General features: G+C 35.6%; 1 protein-coding gene across 1 annotated transcript; it reads left to right on the top strand.

Annotated features, from left to right (window-relative positions):
- The first annotated feature begins 7934 nt into the window (after positions 1–7934).
- On the top strand, positions 7935–20229 carry LOC125252921 (macrophage mannose receptor 1-like). Its single transcript, XM_048166593.1, has 12 exons — positions 7935–8047; positions 10958–11341; positions 11443–11784; positions 12620–12982; positions 13073–13450; positions 17147–17521; positions 17607–17951; positions 18121–18483; positions 18734–19138; positions 19322–19330; positions 19469–19545; positions 19765–20229. The coding sequence occupies exons 1-12, from the start codon at positions 7978–7980 to the stop codon at positions 19843–19845; spliced, it is 3192 nt and encodes a 1063-aa protein (XP_048022550.1). The 5' UTR covers positions 7935–7977; the 3' UTR covers positions 19846–20229.
- The last annotated feature ends 2606 nt before the right edge of the window (positions 20230–22835 follow it).

Genomic DNA, 22835 nt, shown 5'->3' on the forward strand with positions numbered 1-22835 from the left:
AACTTTTGTGTTTTCAACAGGTGTCTTTACCCTCACACTGTGTGTCCCTCATTATGTCTTTGTGAATGAATCCAAGACCTGGGCAGAAGCTCAGAGATACTGTAGAGATAAATACTCTGATCTGGCCACTACTGAAAATGAACAACAGACTGTTCAGTTGATGGACACAGTGAATGATGATTCCATTGATTTGGCCTGGATTGGACTCTATGATGATCTGAACAGTTGGAAATGGACTCTAGAGGATAGTGATTTCTTCATTGTGGGAAAGAGTTCAGGAACTGGTATAACCCAGGACCAGGCAATTCTGCAGCACAGAGTATGTGTTTATGTACATGGGGATATGGTATACAACAAGCTGCTCCAATACATTTTATCCTACTGTCTGCTACGATGGTAAGCTATACATTTCAAATGTCTAAGACAATGAACAAAAAATTGAAAACAACCAAACCAAATTTTCTCTCAAATTAATATGATAATAATATTTTTTCAGGAAGACAAAATGCCAGTGCTACTTATGTTTTAATTTACCAGTACAAAACCTGGACTGAAGCTCAGAGTTACTGCAGAGACGGACCTCGTCAGTATCAGGAACGAGGCTGAAAACCAGGAGATCCTGTATTTACTACGGAATTATTATTCTTATAATGTTTGGATTGGAACCAGATCTTGGTCAGATGGGAGCAACTCTTCATTTAGTTACTGGAGCACATGGCAACCAGATACTGTAGGATCCTGCACTGTAGTCTCATTTAGTGATTCTGGGAAATGGGCAGATGAAAACTGCAATTATGCATTTCCTTTCTTTTGTCACAATGGTGAGTAGATCTTAAAGAGATAAGTTCTTCCATGAATATTCTGTCTTAATTTACTTACCCTTGTGTCATTCCAAAGCTGTATGCATTACTTTTTTCCTCCGGAAGACCAAATAAATTTTTTTGAAGAATGCTGGTAACTAAAGAGTTTTGGTCCATGTTGACTTCTATTGCATGGACAATAACAACACAGACATTTCACAATCGTTTTTTTGTGTTACACAGAAGAAAGAATGCTATACAGTTTTGGAACGACATGAGGGTCAGTAAATCATGACAGAATATTTCATTTTTGAAGAATCCTTTTAACATCTTTTCTAGCTTGGATAGTAATCCATGAAATCTATAATATTTTATCAGTGCATTCAAATCAGTTGCAAGAAAGCATACACATTCAATTGTCAATGTTCTTTTATGAAAACACATGCTTTTTGCATCATCTCAAATTATTTATTTTGTAAACAAACAAACAAACAAACAAACAAACATGAGAAGTTCATTAAAGGGATAGTTCACCCAAAAATGCTCCCATGATTTACTCACCCTCAAGCCATCATAGGTGTATATGACAATCTTCTTTCAGATGAACACAATCAGAGATATATTTAAAAATATCCTTAGTCCTCCAAGGTATGTAATGTTTTTGAATGGGGGGGCCATGTTTTGAAGGCAAAAAAAAGGGAAAAAAAGTAATCCATACGACTGCAGGGGGTTAATAAAGGCCTTCTGAAGTGAAGCGATGTGTTTTTGTAAGGAAAATATCCATATTTAAAACTTTATCAGTTCAAATCACTAGCTTCCAGCGGATGACCGTACGCAGAATGCCAAATGAGTAATCCGCTGATGCGATGACACAGGATGTAGGAGTATTGTAAGCTTAGATGCCTCTCACGGTTCAAACTAATAGGGCTGTGGAACAAATTTAAGCTCCTCTATCGAAATCTTCCAAAATTTCTCTTTAAAAATTATCGTTTTAGACTATCCATGATTTGTTTTGCTCTATCCTCTAGAGAAAATGCCACACAGAGTTACATCAGAATATATGATGGGAAAACCTGGTCAGAGGCTCGTAGATACTGCAGAGAGCATTACACAGATCTCGCCAATGTGAGAAATCAGACTGAGAACCAGAGAATCCTTGAGAGAGTAGGTGGGGGAGTCTGGATCGGACTGTACAGAAACAGGGTTTGGTCAAACAATCAGACTACCAGTTATCAAAACTGGAGACCGCAAATTCCTTGGTCACAGGCACATCCAGATAATGGAAATAATCAAGCTTACGAATATGGATATCAGCACTGCACTGCAGTATCATTCAGATATTCAGGTCGATGGACAGATGAGATCTGTGTATCCAGCATGCCTTTCCTCTGCTACAGCAGTAAGTTAGTTCGCTTTTTTGGATGCCATTATTTGGTAGGAGTGAGGTGAAGTGAAGTAGTGCTGCAACATTTATTCGATAAAATCGATAAAGAAAATCATAACGATTCTCATCATCGATTAGTCGGGTCTGCCCACCGTGCACGGAAGACGTCCGCCAGTCGCTCATATTACAGCACTGAATAACCCATTTCTATGGACAAAATGCATCTAAAATAGTTAAGGAAACAGATTGAACAGCTGTGGGAAAGGTACGTGATCAAAACTGATCAAAACACGAGAATTCTTTATTTTAAGCTTCAAGCTAATGCATTAGCGTAATGGCAGATGCATGTGCGTCCTCAGCGCAAAACGTTCATTTACGGGTATATCCGCATCTGTAAATGTTACAAATTCATGCAAGCATTTACATTTTTGCATAAAGGCTCGTCCTTACAGTCTGCGTTAATCTTCAAACTTTACTGAATGAGCGCCAGTGTCCTGGACGGAACGCGGGAGAGAGGGAGACAATTAATATTCAGTGCAAAAATATTCAATTTGCTGAAATATCTGTTGTTTAAAGTTAAATTTAGATTTAAAAATCAACATGTCATTCAAGTATTTTATGAGAGTAGTAACTGTAAAGGGATAACAACATGTAATTGAATATAAATGTAAGATGTTTCTTATTTACATGCACAAACGACCACAACACACCATGATTATTTATGCCAACAAATTGTTTCCATCACCTTAATGTGAATTTGAACCAACGCAAAACTGAAGATAATCTGCATCTGTGCAGCAGCTTACCTTTATGTTTGTTATTTTGACTATGCTGAAATTCTTGTATTTGCTCAACAGCAGCAGCATTGCATATCTCGTCCGCCAAAATCAAGCTTATGTAGTTTATATTCCATTCCCCATGCCAATAAATGCTGGTCGAAATAATTTGCTCCTAGAGTTGTCATGGCTGAAATATATTTATAATATTAATGTAATATTCCAGCATTAGTTCAGTTAACAAAAATGTTTTTAATAGTTTTAGTTAATTATATTAACACTACTGTGTCTTTATGTAAGAGTTTGGTAGGCAGCACGCACAACAAGACGAAGTAGGAACTCAGAATAGTCTTTAGTCAAGTCAAGTCACCTTTATTTATATAGCGCTTTTTACAATGCAGATTGTGTCAAAGCAGCTTCACATTGATAACTGGTACATAATTTTTGCTGCACAGCAGCTCTTCAAGAATAGTGTCAATGCAGGCAGATCAAAGCACTGTTGAATAAATGTCAAGAATACTGTTGAATGTCAAATGTCAAGTCAAATGTCAAGTGTCCCCAACTAAGCAAGCCAAAGGCAACAGCGGCAAGGAACCCAAACTCCAACAGGTGTAATTTTGACAGTCTAATTTTGTTTAGGCCAAGTTAATATATTCATGTTTCTTCAAGTGTGTAAGTGTTCCAATGAGAGGTTCAGTCACACTGCTAAAAAATTATGTGCACAAATCAAATAAACAATGGAAGAATGAAATGATTGGAAAGCTTCAATAAAAATACAAGCTGCACATTTGTGTTTTTTAAACCTGCCGTAATGCATCATTTCCATTGTGACCATTTCTTGACTTCTGTTTGTTTTTAAAACTGAGAGGTATGTCAGGTTTGTCAGATAAATCTGACAATCGAAACTATCACATATGCTAACTCAACTTGTTTTGAAATGGCAACATTCCTTTAACATCATGATGTTTGTAAACGATACGCCTATGTTATCTACATTTAAATAGAAACGACACCTGTGAACATGTTTACCTAGACAGACCTTAATAAAGAAAATAATAAAATAAAATAAAAAATGTTGTGTGACAAGCAGGGCTTGACATTAATTTTTTTGCACACCAGCCACTTTGGCTAGTGGTTTTCCAAAGTTATTAGCCACACAGCATTTTCAATGGCCACAATTTTGACATTGATATGACAGGGAAAAACTGTCATATAAATATTTTTAATATTATCTCATAATTTGGAAGCAGGTATATTAGGCTGCTGTCACTTTAAGACCTGACGCACGGATCCATTATACTGTTACACGTGTTTTCTTTCTCAGCTGTTGATGTTTATGTTCAACATAACTGACTGTGTTTACGTGAATACTAGCCAAAACTTTTTTTGTTTTTGACTGTTTAAATGCAATAAGCAGTGAAAAAGAACTCAGTTTAGTACTGAGTGGTGGCTTTATGTATGCACACATTGGGTGTGAGCACAAAATCTGCAGGAATTAGTAAAATTATGCCCAATATGTGCAATCCCACGCCGGAATTCAAGCCCTGTAACACCAACAGTATTCATCCGAAGCAAATGAAATGAGTGAGTGAGGGGAGGTGGGTTTATGTTTCAACTTGCTGTCAAGATGAGAAAGCGACGTAAAAACAAGTCTTTATTAATCCATAATTTAACCCTGTAATTGTAATTGTGTATGAAAATGATTAAAAGTGACTGCTGTTTTACTGCCTCTAGTGTTCATTTCTGTTGGAAACTGCAGTGATATGTACGGGATATGTAAGGGTGGATCGCCTACAGGGGTTCAGGCTGTGGGGTCGCTGAATAACTAAAGAAACGTTATCAGCAAAATGGCAGAAAACAGTACATTTCTTGTCTATTACCACCCACTGAAACTTATACCAAAGACGGAAATAAGCGCAGTTGCAATAGCAAAATATGTGGGAGAGCGTTTCTATAGTGTGACGATATTGTATTGCAATAGGAAGCACATTAATGTTAAAGGTGCCCTAGAATTAAATATTAAATTTACCTTGGCATAGTTGAATAACAAGAGTTCAGTATATGGAAATATATTGGTTTGTCTCCATTGTTTCCTCCTTCTTATATAAATCTCATTTGTTTAAAAGACCTCCGAAGAGCAGGCAAATCTCAACATAACACCGACTGTTACGTAACAGTCGGGATCATTAATATGTGCGCCCCCAATATTTGCATATGCCAGCCCATGTTCAAGCCATTAGACAAGGGCAGAACGTCTGGATGTGCACAGCTGAATCATCAGACTAGGTAAGCAAGCAAGAACAATAATAACTGACATGATCCATGATATCATGATATTTTTAGTGATATTTGTGAATTGTCTTTCTAAATGTTTCGTTAGCATGTTGCTAATGTACTGTTAAATGTGGTTAAAGTTACCATCGTTTCTTACTGTATTCACGGAGACAAGAGCCTTCGCTATTTTCATTTTTAAACACTGGCAGTCTGTATAATTCATAAACACAACTTCATTCTTTATAAATCTCTCCAACAGTGTAGCATTAGCCCATTAGCCACGGAGCACAGCCTTAAACTCATTCATAACCAAATGTAAACATCCAAATAAATACAATACTCAGATGATCCGATATATGCATGCAGCATGCATGACGAACATCTTGTAAAGATCCATTTTGAGGGTTATATTAGCTGTGTAAACTGTGTTTATGCTGTTCTAGGCAAGCGCAAGCTCCGGGGGCGGGGGAGCACGAGAATTAAAGGGGCAGCAACCTATATATCGGTGCATAGTTAATGATGCCCCAAAATAGGCAGTTAAAAAAATGAATTAAAAAAAATCTATGGGGTATTTTGAGCTGAAACTTCACAGACACATTCAGGGGACACCTTAGACTTATATTACATCTTTTAAAAAGAAGTTCTAGGGCACCTTTAATACTAAATCAAAACTTGTTAGCACATCATTTGTAATGAAAGAGTTTAATGAAAATATCTGGTTATGGTTACACTTAAAATAGTTAAAAACATATGTATGAGATGATAAAATCATATACCATTAATTGTACCCAGCATGTATGTAAAAAGTTACCTAAGAGATAATTAGAGAGAGAGAGAGTGAGAGAGTGAAAAGAAAGACAGAGAGAGACAGAGAGAGAGAGAGAGAGAGAGAGGGCCAGAGAGTGCCCAAGAAAAGAGACAGAGCAAGGAGAAGTCAGCCCAAGAAAAAGAAGAGCGAGAGCAACAGTTACAATCTTCTTTTATCCCTAAAAGAAGATCTTACAACAATCTTACAACTTGCAAAAACGATCCCACATGTACATCTTTCCATGAGACCAGGTTGGAGCGCGCAGCTGGTATCTTGTATCTTTTCTGCGTAAAATGAGTATTGGAAGCTTTTCAGATATTTCAGTATTGATATGTATCGAAAATTGATATTTTGACAACATTATTGCACTTAGTATATTATTTCAGATGCCTTTTAAAAAGACTTCAACTGAAAAATGTATAGTCTTTAAATTCAACCCACCAAAGTGGCTTGTAGTAGTGACTGTCTGCATTACACACCACTGCTGACATCCACCCGCATTTGGCGGGAGTTAATGTCAAGCCCTGGTGTCAAGAATGTTTGATGATGAACTTATTATCTTAGAGCATCAGCTAAGATATTTCACCTATTTAATTTGTTAGAAAACATTTGTCAGACTGCTCTGACAACTAACAACTCAAAAACTTTGGTTGTCCTATTGTACATATGAGTGTGTAGCTACATAAATTGATTCATAAAAACACAGACTAGTCATTTGGCAATGTAGAAGTATGTCATCCATTACTGAAACGTTGAGAAGAAACTTCCATTCAAATCACAATATTGTGAATGTATTTAGATTTTTTTTTTCTTTAGATTAAAAGTATTGTATACACGTTAGTGATTTGTCTTTTAGATTCATGAGGAGGCAAATGTCATGCAGGTGGTTTTGATTATGAACAGAGATATAACCGAAGGTTTTCTATATTCTGTTGTGTGCTCCTTGCTTTCAGTTTTCATACAATAGCCAGTAAAATGTGAGCACACAAGATTTTTTTTAAACCCTATGGAAACTTGTTCATCTGGTTCTGCATTATGTAAAAACATTTAACCACAACGATCATTTATCATGTATCATTGTTCAGTACAATCACCATTAAGTATTTACTGACCAGTCAAAACAATTGAAATAGAAAAGTATTTATAGATACAGTATTTGAAGTAACTGTTGAGAGAGTGTTGGATAATGAGGTGGCGGTAACACTTTACAATAAGGTTAACATTAGTTAACAACATTAGTTAACATGAACTAATAATGAACTGCACTTACACAGCATTTATTAATCTTTTTAATGTTAATTTCAACATTTACTAATACATTATTAAAATCATTGTAACATTAGTTGATGCACTGTGAACTAACATGAACAAACAATGAACAACTGGATTTTCATTAACCAACGTTAATGATGATTAGTAAATACAATAAGAAATGTATTGCTCATGGTTAGCTCATGTTAGTTAATACATCAACTAATGTTTAACTAAAGAACCTTATTGTAAAGTGTTTCCGAGGTGGCTTTGAAATGATTTTTTGACAGTTACAGATAAATACATTACCATAAAAAGGTTTTTTAGGACAGTGTGGTTCTAAAGAACTTTTTTTGTATGTGTAGAAGTTGAATGGAAAGCTGCTGAACAGAAAAAATCATTCATATTCTTCAGTTTACAGCATGTCTTTCACATTTAACTTTTAATAAAAAGGTAGTCCAACTGGTTCATTGAAGATAAGTTGTTTACATATACTTCCTATCTATTTCTGTTAAACAAAGCCATACTGGTAAGTTATTTAGGCCACCTAGCAGGTTTAGTGATTTAAAAGAAAATAGTCACACCCACGTTTTGGATGTTGCTGTATATATAAAGAGATCTGCAATAAAATCAAACAGAAACTGGCGAGCAAGACGCGACTTGAAGTCTTGAACAAATGAATAAATGATTTTTTCAATTACACATGTATATTTTTTCTCCACAGCCATGTTTTCACTGGTACTATTCTTCTCAGGTATGGAACTTTTTAATTATTTTTATCTGCATGGCTATTTAAAAAAAAATGTATGTGAGAGGAGGGGGTCCAAAAGTCAACCACTGCAAAACTTTTCTTTTCTTTTTTTTTTTTCAATAGTAGCAAGAATCTGACCTTTTCATATACTCGTTTCATAAATGTGCTCATTTGATTATGGATCTAGAAATTTATAATGATTTTCTTTGTTTAAAAAATTTAGAATTTGATTTCCAGTTTAAATTATATTTTGAATGCCGACATTTGGACCCCACTGTCTGTGTGGATTGAAGTTATATCAGGGTTTGTACACATTTCTACTAATACATTTCCATGACTTTTGAGGCAAATATTCATAATGTTCCATGAAATGTCTGTCTACATGTAAAATAAGAATAAAAATCCATGTTTAAATTTCAAATCACAGCATATCTTAACTAATTAATGACAAGCTATGTGGTTTATTACAAAATAAACGCTGACACACCAGTAAGATGGTTAGATAAAATGTGTCTGACCTTCAGAACTCCACTGTGGTGCAACAGATTAACATACATCAATGGGAGGCATCAGTGTTAAATAAGTAATTAAAAGTAACACTAACAGTAACTTTATAAGGTGTCAGAAATTAACTTTTCTTGCAATTAATTTCCAGAGGCATTTTCATTTTTACCTACATAAGTGCAATTTTTATGATTACCTTTTATTGTCTTTAACCAATTACTTAAATCAATCAGAATACTTTATAGACTGTTACTAATAACATTTTGTCATTCACAAAAGCCATCCTTAAAATGCAAAGGTGGAACAGAAGCTATAGAATCTATAGCATGAATGTTTATTTACACAGACTGTTTAATGTTACTCATAAATAATAAAATTAACAAGAAAGGGGTCCAAGTAAAGTCGTTTACAAATGTGTCTGCTGCAGCTCGGTGTACGCAACAACTGAAGATATTAGAAGACAAGTTTGTCGTAAGAGTTTTATAGTAAATATATAGCATCAGTTCTTCAAAAAGAACACAAAGAATGGCCTTCTCAGCTGCCATATGCAACTCTTGTGTCATCAGAACAGGGTGTTCAACGCACTACCATTTCCATTTAAAAAAACGTTTTGCAACATTTTTTCAGGGCTGAACGCAGCCCAGAATAACATGAGGAGCAAGGGAAGTACATGAAAAACAGTAAGTATGACTGTGAGAAATTACAAACAAAACATAAAATTATAAAAGTGAACTAAACCCAAAACAGACATGACAGTCAGATTTATAAACAAAACCAAGGGAGCCAAGGGAGGAATTGAAAAAACTGAAGAGTTTTGACCTCATCTGGATGTTTTCATATGTTATAGAAAAAGATTTACTTTTGATTTTTTTATGTGTCTATACACTGTATTGAGTGACCTTTTGTTCTTTTGAATGTATAGGCAACATGATGTTTTGAGAGTCACACAGTGGCGTTACTATCAGCATAAGGGCGTTTTCTCTGAGGAAGCAAGGGTGGCAGTGCCTCCTTAAAAAATTGGATGAGAAAATCATCCATATTACAAAAATAAAACAACGCAAACATTACAAAATATGACATTAAAAAGTGTATAAATCAATTGTTATTTTCATATAACACTGTCCAACAGTGACACCAGCAGGAAAAGTTTAATTTACAATAATTACTTTTAGTATGTCTCACCAGTCTTTCTCACTCACAATCTGTAAAAAAAAAAAAAAAAAGAAATACATTAGTAGAACTTATAATTAGTACATAAGCCTAATATTTTAAATCAACACTACACACATTCTGTGTTTCTACCACCCAAGACATGAAGTACAGTAGCATGAATGTTATGTGAAGAAAACATACTAGAAAACTACATTGCTTTCCTTATTCAAAATGAAGACTACTTTAACAGGCTATTTTAGACATATAATACTTAAAAATTGACTTAATATTAATAAATCTTTTAACACTTTTAACTTGTTTGTTTTGGACAAAGGCTGTTGTTGTAAAGAGAGAGCAGAGAGGGCAATAACTGAAATAACAGAAATATCTGTATTTAAATAGCTGCCAGTCACATTTTAGTAATATACCAATAAAAGATAAAAAAGAAAAAAGAAAGAAAGAAAGCAACCAATAGCGTTGTTGATGTGTGAACTGCCACAAACCTGATGCGCATGACTATACATGTGTTTTTCCATGTATGTACCAAATTTTAACCATGTAAACCAAAAGTTAACATATTCCATGGTGTGCCATAGCCAAGCCACATTTGATTCTTTGTTGTGTACTGTCATCTGGGACGTATACCTCAATCAAATGGTGATCCAAAAGAAAATTCCATCCAATTCTAAAGCCATGGCAAAACATGGTGTAAATTGGAAAAGGTGCAACACTCACTCTTGAAGAAATCCAACTTTATTGATTAAAAAACGTGTAACGTCATCAGACATCATGTGTGAAGGTACCGTTGATGTGGAGACTTATACTGGCATTGTACAGAGAATTATACTGCCATCAAAATGAAATCTTTCGTGTAAAGCAAGACAGTGCCAGGCCTCATTCTGCACATGCTAAAACGGAATGGTTTCTAGACACTCTACACCATAGAGTGGATGTGCTTAACTGTCTGCCTGCAGTCCAGATCTGTCTCTTACTGTAAATGTATGGCCCATCATGAAAAGTAGAAGCAGACAATGACAACCACAGACTGTTGAGCAGCAGTTTTGTATAAGGCGAGATTGGGCGAGAATTCCACATGCAAAAACTGCAACAATTAGTTCCCAAACATTTTAAAAGTGTAATTAAAAGGAAAGGTGATTTCAGAACACCACTGCACGCCACTGTCTTTATGCATGACGGTGTCTGCAGTGCACCCGCAAGTATCATGTGATCTAGACTTAACTTTTGTGTCTTCAACAGGTTTCTTTACCCTCACACTGTGTGTCCCTCATTATGTCTTTGTGAATGAATCCAAGACTTGGGCAGAAGCTCAGAGATACTGTAGAGATAAATACACTGATCTGGCCACTACTGAAAATGAACAACAGACTGTTCAGTTGATGGACACAGTGAATGATGATTCCATTGATTTGGCCTGGATTGGACTCTATGATGATCTGAACAGTTGGAAATGGACTCTAGAAGACAGTGATTTCTTCAATGTGGGAGGGAAAGACTTCAGGAACTGGTATAACCCAGGACCAGGAAATTCTGCAGCACAAAGTCTGTGTGTGTATATGAACAGTGGGGTATGGTATACAACAAGCTGCTCCAATACATTTTATCTTTCTGTCTGCTATGATGGTAAGCTGTACATTTAAAATTTCTAAGACAATGAACAAAAAATTAAAAACAACCAAACCAAATTTTCTCTCAACTTAATATGATAATAATATCTTTTTCAGGAAGACAAAATGCCAGTGCTACTTATGTTTTAATTTACCAGTACAAAAACTGGACTGAAGCTCAGAGTTACTGCAGAGAACATCACACAGACCTCGTCAGTATCAGGAATGAGACTGAAAACCAGAAGATCCAGTATTTATTACGGAATTATTATTATTATGCCGTTTGGATTGGACTGTACAGAACCAGATCTTGGTCAGATCAGAGCAACTCTTCATTTAGTTACTGGAGCACATGGCAACCAGATACTGCAGGATCCTGCACTGTAGTCTCATTTAGTGATTCTGGGAAATGGGCAGATGAAAACTGCAATTATGCATTTCCTTTCTTTTGTCACAATGGTGAGTAGATCTTAAAGATATAAGTTCTTCCATTAATATTCTGTCATAATTTACTTACCCTTGTGTCATTCCAAAGATGTATGCATTTCTTTCTTCTGTGGAAGACAAAAGAAGATATTTTGAAGAATGCTGGTAAAGAGATTTGGTCCATGTTGACTTCTATTGCATGGACAATAACAACACAGACATTTCTCGATCTTTTTTTGTGTTCCACAGAAGAAAGAATGCTATACAGTTTTGGAACGACATGAGGGTCAGTAAATCATGACAGAATATTTCATTTTTGAAGAATCCTTTTAACACTTTTTCTAGCTTGGATAGTAATCCATGAAATCTATCATATTTTATCAGTGCATTCAAATAAATTGCAAGAAAGCACAGACATTCAGTTTGTCAGATGTTCTTTTATTAAAACACATGCTTTTAGATCTCATCTCAAATTGTTTATTTTGTAAAAAACAAGCAAACAAACAAACAAAACATGAGAAGTTCATTAAAAGGATAGTTCACCCAAAAACGAAAATGATCCCATGCTAATGCAATAGAGGAAACAAATTATTTTAAATTTAATTTAATTGAAAAAACAAACCTTGGAGGACTAAGGATATTTTTAAATATATCTCTTATTGTGTTCATCTGAAAGAAGATTGTCATATACACCTAGGATGGCTTGAGGGTGAGTAAATCATGGGATCATTTTCATTTTTGGGTGAACTATCCCTTTAAGTTTGAGAGCTGCTGTCATTGAAGCAAGATGAAGACAAAACAGATATCCTGAAATACATGCTCATTTTTCAATTAAATTTAAAATCATTTGTTTCTTCTATTGCATTAGCATCATCTCACCAGTATCATTTTGTGAATGAATCAAAGACCTGGACTGAAGCTCAGAGATTCTGCAGACAGAATTACACTGATCTGGCCACCATTGATAACATGGAGGAAATGAACAGTCTGATCAACACAGTTAATGGGAGTTACAGCGGCTCAGCCTGGATTGGACTGTATGATGATGTGAACAGCTGGAGATGGTCATTGGAGGACAATGATTTCTATCAGGAAGGAGAGAGAGATTTCAGGAATTGGTATCATGAACCCAACAATGATGGGGGGAATCAGCTGTGTGTTTACATGAGTTATGATGGAAAATGGTATGATATATCATGTGACAACACTCTGACATTCGTTTGTTATGATGGTAAGGACATTTCATTTTAGATATTAATTTAAATGAGTTTTTTTTTTGTTCAGTAAGAACTTAATGTGCCTATATTTGTTGTAATCTCAGGCAGAGAGACTGCCACACAGAGTTACATCAGAATATATGATGGGAAAACCTGGTCAGAGGCTCGTAGATACTGCAGAGAGCATTACACAGATCTCGCCAATGTGAGAAATCAGACTGAGAACCAGATGATCCTTGGGGTATCAGGTGGATATGGAGTCTGGATCGGACTGTACAGAAACAGGGTTTGGTCAAACAATCAGACTACTGGTTATCAAAACTGGAGGCCGCAAATTCCGGGGTCACAGTCACAACCAGATAATGGAAATGGTCAAGCTTATGAATATGGATATCAGCACTGCACTGCAGTATCATTCAGATATTCAGGCCGATGGACAGATGAGATCTGTGTATCCAGCATGCCTTTCCTCTGCTACAGCAGTAAGTTCATTTGCTTTTTTGGATGCCATTATTTGGTAGGAGTGAGAACGAGTTTAAACTATAGGGCTGCAACAACTATTCAACAAAATCAATAATAATCGATAATGAAAATCATCGACAATGATTCTCATCATCGATTAGTCGGGTCTGACCACCATGCACGAAAGACGTCCACCAGTCGCTTAAATTACAGCACTGAATAATGAATTTCTATGGACAAAATGCATCTAAAAATAGTTAAGGAAACAGATTTAGCAGCTGCGGGAAAGGTACGTGATAAAAACTGATCAAAACACGAGAATTCTTTATTATACGCTTCAAGCTAATGCATTAGCATAATGGCTTGCCCAGTCAGGGGCTTTGACAGATGCATGTGCGTCCTCAGTGCAAAACGTTCATTCTACGGTATATCCGTATCTGTAAATGTTAAAAATTCATGCGAGCATTTACATTTTTGCATAAAGGCTCGTCCTTACAGTCTGCGTTAGTTGAAGCCCTAAACTTAAGGCACCAGGCCTATAAATATGTAGATTCAAATTACATTGTGAAATTTATTGTTGAAAACTCTAATCACTAAAAACCCTTAACATGTTAGTGTTTAAATAATAGGTAACACTTTACAATACTGGTGCACTAATATGCATTAATTCATGCTTAACTAATGCACAGATAATCATGTTTTAATGTATGACTCATGAAGAACTAAACCATTAATTAATGATTACTGCATCAGCAGCTAATAAAGAGTCTATATAATAGATTAAGTAATATATGAATGGTTATTATGCCACATTCCAGGCAACCCGTAACCCGTGTTTTTCCAACCTTCTACCAGTGAAAGTGCACTGGAACAACAGTCAATCCCATGAACTTGTACTAGATTGATGTACTCCCAGTTCCGCGCTCTGACGTCACATAGCCCGCGAAACAACAATGGCAGCCCCTACGGATGCGCTGTTTATGCAAGTGCACGGTTAAATAACGTAAAGTAAAAGGTATAACAGCTTCTTTTGCCTTATACGCCATTTTTCCTCCTCCATTTCCCTCAAATAAGCAAGAGTAAGCACCCTCGAGTAAGCACCTTTGGTGATAGAAATGATTGTAAATGAGCATAAGCCCCATACGGCCCGCCATGCTGGTTTGTTTACACTCAGGCAGTTTGGCGTGACTTGCCTGGAATGCTACAAAGTCATGAGTGGTGATTTGAAGTCGTGACTTACGGGCTCAAAAACCTGCCCGGAACACAGCATTAATTAAATGTGCCATAATGTTTTAATTTCTTAATGACATATTTTATTAACTAAAAGTGTAAATTAGTGTGTTAACTACCGCAATAGGTTGAAGCCACATTCTTCAACTTTCAGTTGTCTGCTTTAATGAATCATTAACTAATTGATGTGAAAATGTATCATGTTATGGCTTTACTTGTTGAGGCACATGACTATTAACTAATTGTTAAATAATATGTCAATAATGGGTTTTGACAGTTGCACATGCAGTGAATGTAATGACAGAGAATGTGTTTGAAGGATGAGTAAGTTGGGCTGCACACAAATATCAGCACACCAGAATCTGAACAACAGATTGATGTTGCACTGTGTTTGAACTGGATGCGACCATTATCGAGTCATGCTGCAACAGCTGTCTACACTGGACATGACAGACCATTGCAAGTCCATTTGTCCTTCATAACAGAAGTGACGTTTTGTTGTGTTGTGTTGCATCATGCCGCATTCAGTGTAGCATCACTATCACTGATTATAATGGGTTCTATTCTCTTTTTCCGGTATAGACACAGTGTTACGAAATAGCAGTGCCCAGCCACATGATCTCAGTGTTCTGCCTTTGAATCCTTGACCTCAAGCGCAACCAGACACATTCCTGTGCCATGAACAACAAGGTTCTGGATGCAGCAGTTCATCTGGTACAGTGGAATCACGGTTGTAGATGGTTGGAAATTGAATTCCATGGCTTAGTGTAGATGTCAAAACCATAATGACATATTACTTAACAATTAGCTAATAGTCATGTGCCTCAACAAGTCATAACAGAATGATTTGCAAATCATTAGCTAATGATTAATTAAAGCAGACAATTTGAAGTTGAAATTCATGGCTTCAAACCATTGTGGTAATTAACACATTAACTTACACTATTAGTTAATAAAATATGTTATTAAGGAACTAAAACATTATGACTCATTTAATTAATAGCAATCCATATATTACTTAATCTATTAATCATATAGACTCTTTATTAGTTGCTGATGCAGTAATCATTAATTAATGGTTTAGTTCTTCATGAGTCATACATTAAAACATGATTATCTGTGCATTAGTTAAGCATTATTTAATGCATATTAGTGCACCAGTATTGTAAAGTGTTACCAAATAATAATTAAAAAACAGAGATAAAAGAAACTTCACGAAAGTGACTAATCACCTTAATGATGGCCTTTTTTTACAGTCTATGCCTCAAACACAACAATTTTGTTTTCTTTCTTTTTTTAAAAGTTGCTCATACTAAATTACATTGAGTTCAACTATATCTATGTTTTTATGTTATGGTTTTTAAATAATTTATTAAATTTAAAATCTATTCTATTTGGTATGCAATCTTGACAGGAAAATAATTTAGCTGTAGTATTTAAAGAGATAGTTCACCCAAAAAGGAAAATGATCCCATGATTTACTCACCCTCAAGCCTTTTTTTTCCAGACAAACACAGATATATATTTAAAAATATCCTTGCTCCTCCAGGCTTTATAATGGTTGTGAATGGGGGGAGAGATTTTGAAGCAAAAAAAAAAAGCATCCATAATAAAAGTAATCCATAAGGCTCCAGGGGGTTAATAAAAGCCTTCTGAAGCAAAGTAATGCATTTTTGTAAGAAAAATATCCATATAACTTCCAGCGGACGACCGTACGCATACTGCGCAAGTCAACTTGCACCAAATGAGTAAACCCTGACGTGATGTATAACATCGGTGTCACAGTCACAAGCTCAGCACCCATCAGCACTACTTTTCTCAGCATCCATCCTGGTCCCCACCTGCACTCAGTCAGCCATCACCACACCTAATGCAGATCATCACCTGAACACTGATTCCCTGCACCTGCACTCCCTCATCAACTCACCCTTTATCTGCCACCGATCCCTTCATTTCAGTATCTGGTCTCGTCATTGACAAGCTCATCAAACCTGTTTACTTACCCGAGTACCTACCTGATATTCCTGATCCGTGTTCTGTCTGCAGCCGTCCGTTCATCATCATCAGCCTGGATCTTCTGATCAACAGCCTCTTGCACCATTCCTTCACCTGCACCAGTGTTTTGTTTTGCTCTATCCTCTGTGCTTCAACATTAGTTATTATGTCATGCGTTGGGTCAGAGGATAGTCTTCCACCGGGAACTAGTTATTATAGTTAATAAAGTTTTAAATATGGATATTTTTCTTACAAAAACCCATCGCTTGCTTCATAAGGCCTTTATTAACCCCCTGGATCCGTATGGATTACTTTTATTATGGATGGATGTTTTTTTCTTACAACACTAATTGTTAAACTAATCCAATCATAAGTGAAATATCAAGTGTGAGCAAGTGTGACTTAATTGACAATGAACAGGTAATATTTTAGGAAGAGTGAATGCTAGTACAAGTAATATTTTTTTTTCTGTGCTGTAAAACAATTCACAGGAACCTGCACACAATCTTCATGCACCCGTCAGTATCACTTTGTGAATGAGTCTAAGACCTGGACTGATGCTCAGAGATTCTGCAGACAGAATTACACTGATCTGGCCACCATTGATAACATGGAGGAAATGAAGAGGCTCATTAAAACAGTACGTGGCACTTACTATGGCTCAGCTTGGATTGGACTGTATGATGATCTGAACAGCTGGAGATGGTCTCTGGAGAATGCAGCATTAGAGGGAGGATTTAAAAGCTGGTATGTCCAGACACCAGTGAACTCAGGTGGACGGAGTCTGTGTGTGTACATGTCAAATTACCAGGGAACATGGAGTGAAATCTCTTGCTCCTATACACTTCCCTTTGTTTGCTATGATGGTGAGAACTGCTAATGGACTTTCTAATTAGAACAAAATTTTTATGATTCCATGATATATCACACATTTAAATTGTTTCCCCACAGGAAGAGCGAATGCTAGTACAAGTTATGTGTTTGTTTACCAGTACAAAACCTGGACTGAAGCTCAGAGTTACTGCAGAGAACATCACACAGACCTCGTCAGTATCAGGAATGAGAATGAAAACTACAGGGTTCGGTTATTAATTTCATATTATTACACAGTTTGGATTGGACTGTACAGAACCAGATCTTGGTCAGATCAGAGCAACTCTTCATTCAGTAACTGGAGGACAGGACAGCCAGATAATGCTGGAAACAGTGAATACTGCACTGCAGTGTCATTCAGTGACTCTGGGAACTGGACAGATGAAAACTGTAATACTGCATTTCCTTTCATTTGCTACAGTGGTGAGTAGATCTCCAATAATAATGACCCTTTTTAAACACAGAGACAAAGTAACAAATGAAAATATATATTAGAATATCACAAAAAAAAAAAAAAAAAAAAAAAAATATATATATATATATATATATATATAGTTGATCAAAATATTTGCATCATCATTTGCATCATTAGCATCATCACGTCAGTATCACTTTGTGAATGAATCCAAGACCTGGACTGAAGCTCAGAGATTCTGCAGACAGAATTACACTGATCTGGCCACCATTGATAACATGGAGGAAATGAACAGTCTGATCAACACAGTTAATGGGAGTTACAATGGTTCAGCCTGGATTGGACAGTATGATGATGTGAACAGCTGGAGATGGTCATTGGAGGATAATGATTTCTATCAGGAAGGAGAGAGAGATTTCAGGAACTGGTATCATGAACCAAACAACAATGCTGGGAATGAACTGTGTGTTTACATGGATTATAATGGAAACTGGTATGATTCGTCATGTGACAACTATTACACATTTGTCTGCTATGATGGTAAGACATTACAACTGAACATTTCTTTTTTAAATGTACATATTTAGTTTTCTTTCACTGAAAGTCAGTATTGTTGTAAGATCTCTGGAACATGTCTTGGCTTAGTAGGATCAAAACCCAAGTATACCATATTCTAATATAAAAAAATATATATGTAAATGGATTGTAGATGTAAATGTGTGCATTTAATATATGGTTGACAAAGTAAAAAATGAACAGACTTAATTTTAATTTTATATTTTTATCTTAGGTAGAGAAAACACTTCTCAGAAGTATGTTTTGATATATATGAGTAAGACCTGGACTGGAGCTCAGAGCTACTGCAGAGAGAAGTACACTGATCTGGCCAGTGTGAGAAATGAGACAGAACGTCAACAGATACTGAGCCTCACACGTTATTATTATTCTTATAGTTATTATTATGGATATACTGTATGGATTGGTCTGCACAGAAACAGACTGTGGTCAGATCAGAGCAGCTCTTCCTTCACATATTGGCTGCCATACACTCAAGGTGATGTTGCACAACCAGATAATGGTGCAAATGTCCCAGGAGAGCGGGGAGCTCAACACTGCACAGCTGTGTCTTTAAAATACTTTGGCCAATGGACAGATGAGAGCTGCTTAGCCAGTTTACCTTTCTTCTGTTACAGTGGTGAGCAAATATACCTTTTGTAATGAAATAAAAGAAACATTAAGCTATTACACACAAAAATATGGATGTAAATTCTGTAAAATATAAAGAATAGAAAGTATGTTTCAAAAGTGTAACATGCTAATGCTAGTCTTCTGTTTGCTTTTTGGTGAACCTGATGATCAACATATCAAACCTTTTCAGATGAGTATGGTATGTTTGTGTAGATATGTGATCTTTTTTTTCTGTTATCAATAATTTCAAAACATAATGTAAATTGTTAAACTGTAGTCTATAAGTGTATGAATTATGACACCTGACCGTTTATTTATTTATTTTATTATTGATCAGTGATGGGAATGCGAATAGAAGTTACAAGTCTAGAAAATTTGTCAGAGTCTCAGATTGAAGAGCTTGTGATTTTACAGGTAAGTAACTCAGCAGTCACAATCATTCATTAACCTACAGCAATGAAAATAGATTTTTTTTTTTTTACATAAACGTTTTTTATACTTCATTTAATTGATTGGTACATATAACTTCCTATATACACTTCATATAAAAATAAATATTAATGAATGATAATGATAAGACTGAATAACATATCATCACATGATAGGTTTGTCATAAAGCTCATATATTTTCAGTTGCAAGAGGAGCTGATCAGACTCGGACTTCCCAGCAACGCCACCATGCATTTGAGAGACTATCGTAAGATCAAACCTTGATGGAGGAGGACTATGTTTTGCAGTTTCCAATAAATACACTTGTGGGCTCAATACATATTCAAGCATGAAATTATACAATAATCTCTTGACTTTTATAAATCAATGATCTAGATAGTTTTTCTGTGTTGTTTAATGGACCTATTAAATCAGTGAAGGGGTTTATAAAATACTAACAATGAATATAGCTTGATTTTCAGTGTCAGAGTGATGGAAAATTATAACGTACAGTACAGTACAATATTCTCGTTACACTAATTTTTGACATGAATGTGATATTTTGATCTGAATATGATTGATAAATGTAAGATGATGGTTTTGTTTTATTTGAAGTTTTGCGTAACAATGGTACTAAATCTTGTCAATAAAGTTGGTTAAAGTTTGAAACTTTGAAAGGGAAGCTGTGGTTGTTTGATGGGTCTTAAGGATAGTAGTAGAACCAAAGGAATGAAAACATTAAAATAGTGATCCTGACATCTTCTTTTCCTCATTTTTACCTATTTAAACAAACCTTTCCTATTAATAGCACAAACACTAACTAAAATCAGATGCAGCTTTCACATGGCATTTTCATGTATAACTTCATGAAACATGCATAGATCGTAGAAAATGGTACATAATTACAGTGGATGGTCCCGATTGAATGAGTCCAAAATCTGCATATTCCCTTCAGTGGTGTAGTCCTAAAAAAATAAGTGGTGTACTACTATGGAAATCTTATCAAACTTTTGGAGCGTATAGTATGTTTATGATTCCCGCACCACTAATGCATTAAATAAACAAGGCTTCAGTTGCGCTGATGGTCTTTTCAGTTTGTACGGGAACTTAGTGCTTATGAAAGCTCCGAACGCATGATGTAGGCTCACTGTCAAGCCTGTATTTTTAGCCGATGATGAGCGGGAAAAGGTAGAATGACAAAAGTGCTCATGCACCAATTACAACAAAGAATCATGGGTTTACACAACAGCATTGGACACACAGTTAAAGGGGAAGCTAACAGGACAATATTTTATGGACTTTCAAGCAAAAAACAAGTGGGTATATGCAAATACTGATCCTCAGAAGTCTTAATACGCAAACAGCCCTGAGCAAAAAGTAAGTATACGCCATATGTGTGCAAATCACCCGACTACACCACTGATTTCCTTCTATCACAAGACATTCCTCATGAAGGTAAGATTTTAAAAATGCCTATGAGGGGGTGTCAAGGACTAAACAAAAAGGCTACCTTGGTTCCAAATGCTGTGTCTTTTGATTACTGTATGCTATCACCACAAAATTTGAATCAGATGCAGCTCACATGTAGAGGAACATCAACAAAATTATAAATTATCCCCCTACCTTATTTCTTTAATGAGATATTGCAAGTCAAATTAGAAAGATATGTAAAGTTTCCCTTAAAAACACTTTTTTTTTTTTTGCCTTTTAATAGCTCTTTTCTCAGCATGAGAATGTCCAAATTTATAGTTTTTTTTTTTAAGTGTAAAAATGTATTATTTCAAACGATACCAACCTTTTGACTCTCCTTGCTATAGTTTTGGAGTTACGAGTCTTTACTTTTTGTATGTCACTCAGAAAAAACAACTCTAAAAATGCCTTCAGGGCTTAAACAAAACTACACCAAAGAGGGTTACAGGGTTGCACATTTATCCAAAATTATGCTGGGATTAGATATATAGCCTATCCAAAGCAAAATGTAAAAATAAATTGCATATATATATATATATATATATATATATATATATATATGTATTACACTCACAAACAAAGAGTTTACCAATCGTAATCTCTAACTTCTTCACCAAAGTAAATAAAATCCTTGCACCAACCACAATGCAGGAGAGTGGAACAAATACCTAGTTACAACAATTGAACAACTAAAGGTGAAACATCAAGGGTCAGGAGCACAACTAAAGCAAGCGCTTACCTCCATAACGGTGACTTCAAACTTTATTATTTTTAATAAAACATCAACACCTTATTAAGAAGTTTTGAATGAAATAAATAGTCAGACTGGTTTTCAATAAGTGAAATGCAGAGATCTTGAGCGATCTGTTAGTGTTTAATGTTGTTTCTGTTATCTGAGTTTTGTGAGGTTATCATTGTGCTGGAGAGCAGAGCCTGTGCTTCAGTCAGTGATGATCCAGAAACACTGATGTTCTGCTGCATGTTGCTTTATTTAAAGACAGTAACAGTGTAGTTGCTGATGCAGTGATACAGCAGTTACATTAGCTCATGCATGTGCTGTTGTCAGCTAATGACTTACTGCAGAAGATTTGCAATTTAAAGAAAAGGTTTCATAATAATAATCCAGGAAATAGCTATTAAGTGCATTGTTTTTTTGTAAGACATTAAAGAAAAATTTGAATTTTTTTATCTTAATTTTACTGTTTTTGTTTGAACAGTTGCTTTTGTTAATCAGTTTAGCTCTGATTTTTTTTCTGACATTTCCAAATAAAATATGGTTCAGAGAATGTCCAGAATATTCTGTAACAGTCTGCCAAATAACGTTTCCCCCCAAAAAATTATGGTTCCCTAAATATTCAGAGAACATCCTGAATGTTCCCCGAAGGTCCGCCAAATAACGTCCCCCAACCCTTAAAAGAACTCCACATTGTGACCATCTCGGAACATACTGGGAATGTTACGCAACATCCTTAACACCAGTGGGGACGATCTGAGAACGTTCTGGGAACGTAAAATTCCAAAAAAATGCTATACCCATAATTTCTTGCAGCAGCTTATTCTTTATGTTTGTTACCATTGCTTGATATGGCAGATTTGTCAGATACATATGTGACAATCAAAACTGTCACATATGCTGTTAGTAGTTCAAGTTGTTTTGAAAGGCAACATACCTTTAACGTCATGATTTTTGTAAATGATATGTTATCTACATTTCAAAAGAAATGACACCTGTGAACTTGTTTACCTAGACAGACCTTAATAAAGAAAATAATAAAATGTTGTGTGACTAAGTTTGATGATGCACT

This window comes from Megalobrama amblycephala, linkage group LG18, assembly GCF_018812025.1.
Source record: "Megalobrama amblycephala isolate DHTTF-2021 linkage group LG18, ASM1881202v1, whole genome shotgun sequence".
NCBI classification, from domain to species: Eukaryota; Metazoa; Chordata; class Actinopteri; order Cypriniformes; family Xenocyprididae; genus Megalobrama; species Megalobrama amblycephala.

Bases quoted from the DNA above. Each gene is read 5' to 3' on its own strand.
- LOC125252921 (XM_048166593.1), top strand. From the start codon at position 7,978: ATGATTTTTTCAATTACACATGTATATTTTTTCTCCACAGCCATGTTT. The intron at 13,451-17,146 runs GTAAGTTCATTT...AACAATTCACAG, and splicing joins GCCTTTCCTCTGCTACAGCA to GAACCTGCACACAATCTTCA. The intron at 17,522-17,606 runs GTGAGAACTGCT...GTTTCCCCACAG, and splicing joins TCCCTTTGTTTGCTATGATG to GAAGAGCGAATGCTAGTACA.